The 3,011-nt window shown below is 59.5% G+C and overlaps 2 protein-coding genes across 2 annotated transcripts in view; both read right to left on the reverse strand.

Moving 5' to 3' along the window:
- ACA1_161520 (protein kinase domain containing protein) overlaps nt 1-592 on the reverse strand; it is a gene marked incomplete at both ends in the record, with an annotated part of 3,656 nt that extends 3,064 nt beyond the window's left edge. The window contains 2 exons of the mRNA XM_004340019.1: nt 32-274; nt 464-592. Of these exons, the coding sequence (XP_004340067.1) occupies nt 32-274; nt 464-592 (372 nt within the window). The remainder of the gene's footprint in view (nt 1-31; nt 275-463) is intronic.
- A 361-nt stretch (nt 593-953) lies between these two features.
- Nucleotides 954-2,805, reverse strand: ACA1_161630 (LIM domain containing protein; the record flags this gene model as incomplete). Its single annotated transcript, XM_004340020.1, has 6 exons — nt 954-1,068; nt 1,185-1,360; nt 1,455-1,546; nt 1,625-2,419; nt 2,531-2,678; nt 2,770-2,805. The coding sequence occupies 6 exons, from the start codon at nt 2,803-2,805 to the stop codon at nt 954-956; spliced, it is 1,362 nt and encodes a 453-aa protein (XP_004340068.1).
- Between the last annotated feature and the right edge of the window lie 206 nt (nt 2,806-3,011).

The following is a 3,011-nucleotide window of genomic DNA, read 5'->3' on the forward strand; positions in this document are numbered from 1 at the left end:
TGTGCTGAAAGTTGGAGGGCGAGGACATGACGAACTCGACGGGCGCGGCAGACTTCTTGCTCAGCTTGGCCATGAGCTTGTTGGCCTTCTTGCCGCTGGTCGAGGGCGAAGGCGGCGGCACCGGGATGTCCGTCTGCACCGCGACCGGTGAGGCCGAGTCCTTGAGCGCCAGCCCACCGCCATTGGTGCTGCTCCGGTGCTGCAGCGGTGGCGGCACGGTCTCGTGCAGGTGCTCCTCCAGCCGCCGCACGATTGTAGACACGGACGTGCCGTCCTAACAAACAAAAATTAATTTTATTAATTTTATTAATCAAATAATAAATTTTAAAGTAGCTTACGCATATTTTTCTTTTTTTATTTATAAAATTGGAAATAAAAGGTAGTGCTTAAAAGTAATATAAGGTGAGTTATTAAACGTTAAGTCCGAGTTAACTGAACTTGGAGGGGGAGGGGCTCTCTGTACAGAGTGGGAGACGTGGAGGACGTTGGAGGTGGAGGAAGGCGAGCTGATGTAAATGTCGTCCCCCGAAGTCGTCTTCTTGCCGCTTCCTCCACCCCCCGAGTTTTTCTTCGCCTCTTCAAACTTTTTCATCTCTCTTCTGGTTCGCTTTCGTTCTTTTTCTTCGCTCTTCTTTGCGTCGCACGAAAACCCCAACCAATGCCCGTCTCTCCTCTTCTCTTGCTTCCCTCCCTTTCCTTATCGCCTTCGCCCTTTCTTATCTGCCGTTGTGTTGTCTGACGGCCAGGAAACAATGCAACCGGTAAAAGGCACACAAATTTGTTCACATTCCCGGCATTCCTCCAGTGCCAAGGAGCTCGCGAGGTTGGTTGTTCCTTTGAGTGCATTGAACTTGATGCTGTGATGATGATGGGTGGGGGAGCATGCATGATGAGTACAGAGGCGAGGTCTGTGCCTGTGCCTGTGCCTGTGCCTGTGTGGATGACAGGGGCACTCACTTGCCGGCCTTGAAGCAGGACCCGCACAGGGGCTTGTCGTCTCGCTCAATGAAGCCGCCCTGGATGTTGGAGTTGCACACGCAGCAGCGGAAATGCCCCGCGTGCCAATACCTGCCGATGATCAAGAAGAAGATGGCGACGATGATGAATGAGCGATGATGACGACGATAATGAATGAGCGCTTGATGAATAGCGAGGGGCGAAGGAGGAGGAGGAGGACAGGAAACCTGTTCATGGCTTGGATGTACTGGCCCTGAATGATCTCGCCGCAGCCGCCGCAGCGATTGCCGTAGAGGGAGTTGAAATCGGCCACGCACAGCGGCCGGCCGTCCCGCTCGATGAACTCCTCCAGCACCTGGTGGCAGTGGCTGCATTTGAAGCAGTCGTGATGCCACGGCTTGCCCTGATGCGATGTGCGAGACCATGAAACTCATTAGCAATCGGTACGCGCGTGATATGGTGCATGTGCGTTTGTGTGTGTGTGTGTGAGGCGATACCATGGCTAACCGCCCGTCTCGGGCGATGGGCTTGGTACAGGCTGTACAAAGCTTGGGCGCGCGCTTCTTGCGCACGGAGGGCGAACTGGCACCTGACGACGCCGGCGGCGGTATCGAGAGCAGCGACGATGACGACGGAGAGGTCGAGTACGGAGGCGTGCCGCCGCCACCGCCAGAGTTGGGGGCTGGTACGGCGGCCACCGGCACGTAGGGCGTGGTGTCGGGCGACGACGAAGCCGACGACGATGGCGATGACGATGACGTGGCTGAGAAGACGCCGAGCGAGGGCGACGGCGGCTTGGCGGCGTCGGACGCCGCCGGGTTGATCATGTTGAGGTGGTTGGAGGGGATGGTCTGGCTGGCCGGCCTTCGCTTCTTCTCGACGGCGGCCAGCACGCCGCTGTCCATGAGCGCGCTGCTGCCAATGCTGGAGCTTCGCTCGTGGTCGCGGTGGTGCTCGGCTCGCAGCCGACTTGTGCTGGCCGATTCGCTCGCGCTCCCGCTCCGCTCCCGATCGCGCTCGCGCTCGCGCGTGTCCCGGTGGTCCCGCTCGCTGCCGTTGCCGCCCGAGCTCCGCTGCTCCCTCGCGCCCGCCGACGAGCGCTTGCTCATCGGCGCCGGCGCTGCAGTCGCAAAGGCGGAGGCCGACCCGTTCTTGGCTTTGCTGCTGCTGCTGCTACTGCTGCTGCCGCCGATGCTGCTTCCCGTGACGCTCTCCTTGGTCCGCTTGCGCAGCTCGTCGTAGTCTTTCTCGGCACGCTGCCGGGCCTGCTGCTCGCTGGCCAGCTTGAGCCGCAGGTGCTGGATCTCGTCCTCCTGCAGCTCGACCTTCTTCTCGAGCTCCTCCTTGTCTTGCGCGAGCCCGCCCACCCGAGCTGCCAGCTCTTTGTTTTCCTCCGCAAGCTTCTGATACCTGGCCAGCAGCTCCTCCCACTTGTGTGCCCCCTCGGCCGTCGCCTTCGGGGCTGTACAGCGTCGATGAGGACGACGACGGTGGCGGTGGCGGTGGCGGTTAGTGGTGGCCCATGATGGAGTGTGAATGGAATGCGCCACGGATTGATGAAGAGAGAGCGTACTTCGGACGGGTCTGCCGCTCTTGGCGTCGACCGCCTGTCCGTTTTCGCCGTTGATCACCACGCTGGCCGGCGTGTTCGGTCGCTTGGTGTTGTACTCCCGAATTGTTCGGTGGATCTCCGCCGCGCTGGGTGTTTGCACCTCCTGCTCCTGTGTGTGTGTGTGTGTGTGTGGTCAGCCCAGGCGCCACACCTCTATCTCAGTCGACAGCCTAACGCTGTAGGCACAGATAGGGGCGAACCGGTTGCACGTTTTTGCAGATCCAGGGATGCTTCATCAGCTCATCCGGTCCTGGTCGGAGATTCACATCTCGCGTGAAACACTTGAGCAAGAAGTCTTTGAGCTCCTGCGGGAGGGGCCGCGGCGAAGAAGAAGAAATGTCAAAACGTCTAAAGGTTCAGTGCCAGAGCCAGAGCCAGAACCATGAGGAGCAGACGTCTCGGATAGCGTACCCCTGAGATGCCCTCAGGCAGTGGCGGGTGC

The sequence above is a fragment of the Acanthamoeba castellanii genome (genome assembly GCF_000313135.1).
Source record: "Acanthamoeba castellanii str. Neff unplaced genomic scaffold scf7180000084726, whole genome shotgun sequence".
NCBI lineage: Eukaryota > Discosea > Longamoebia > Acanthamoebidae > Acanthamoeba > Acanthamoeba castellanii.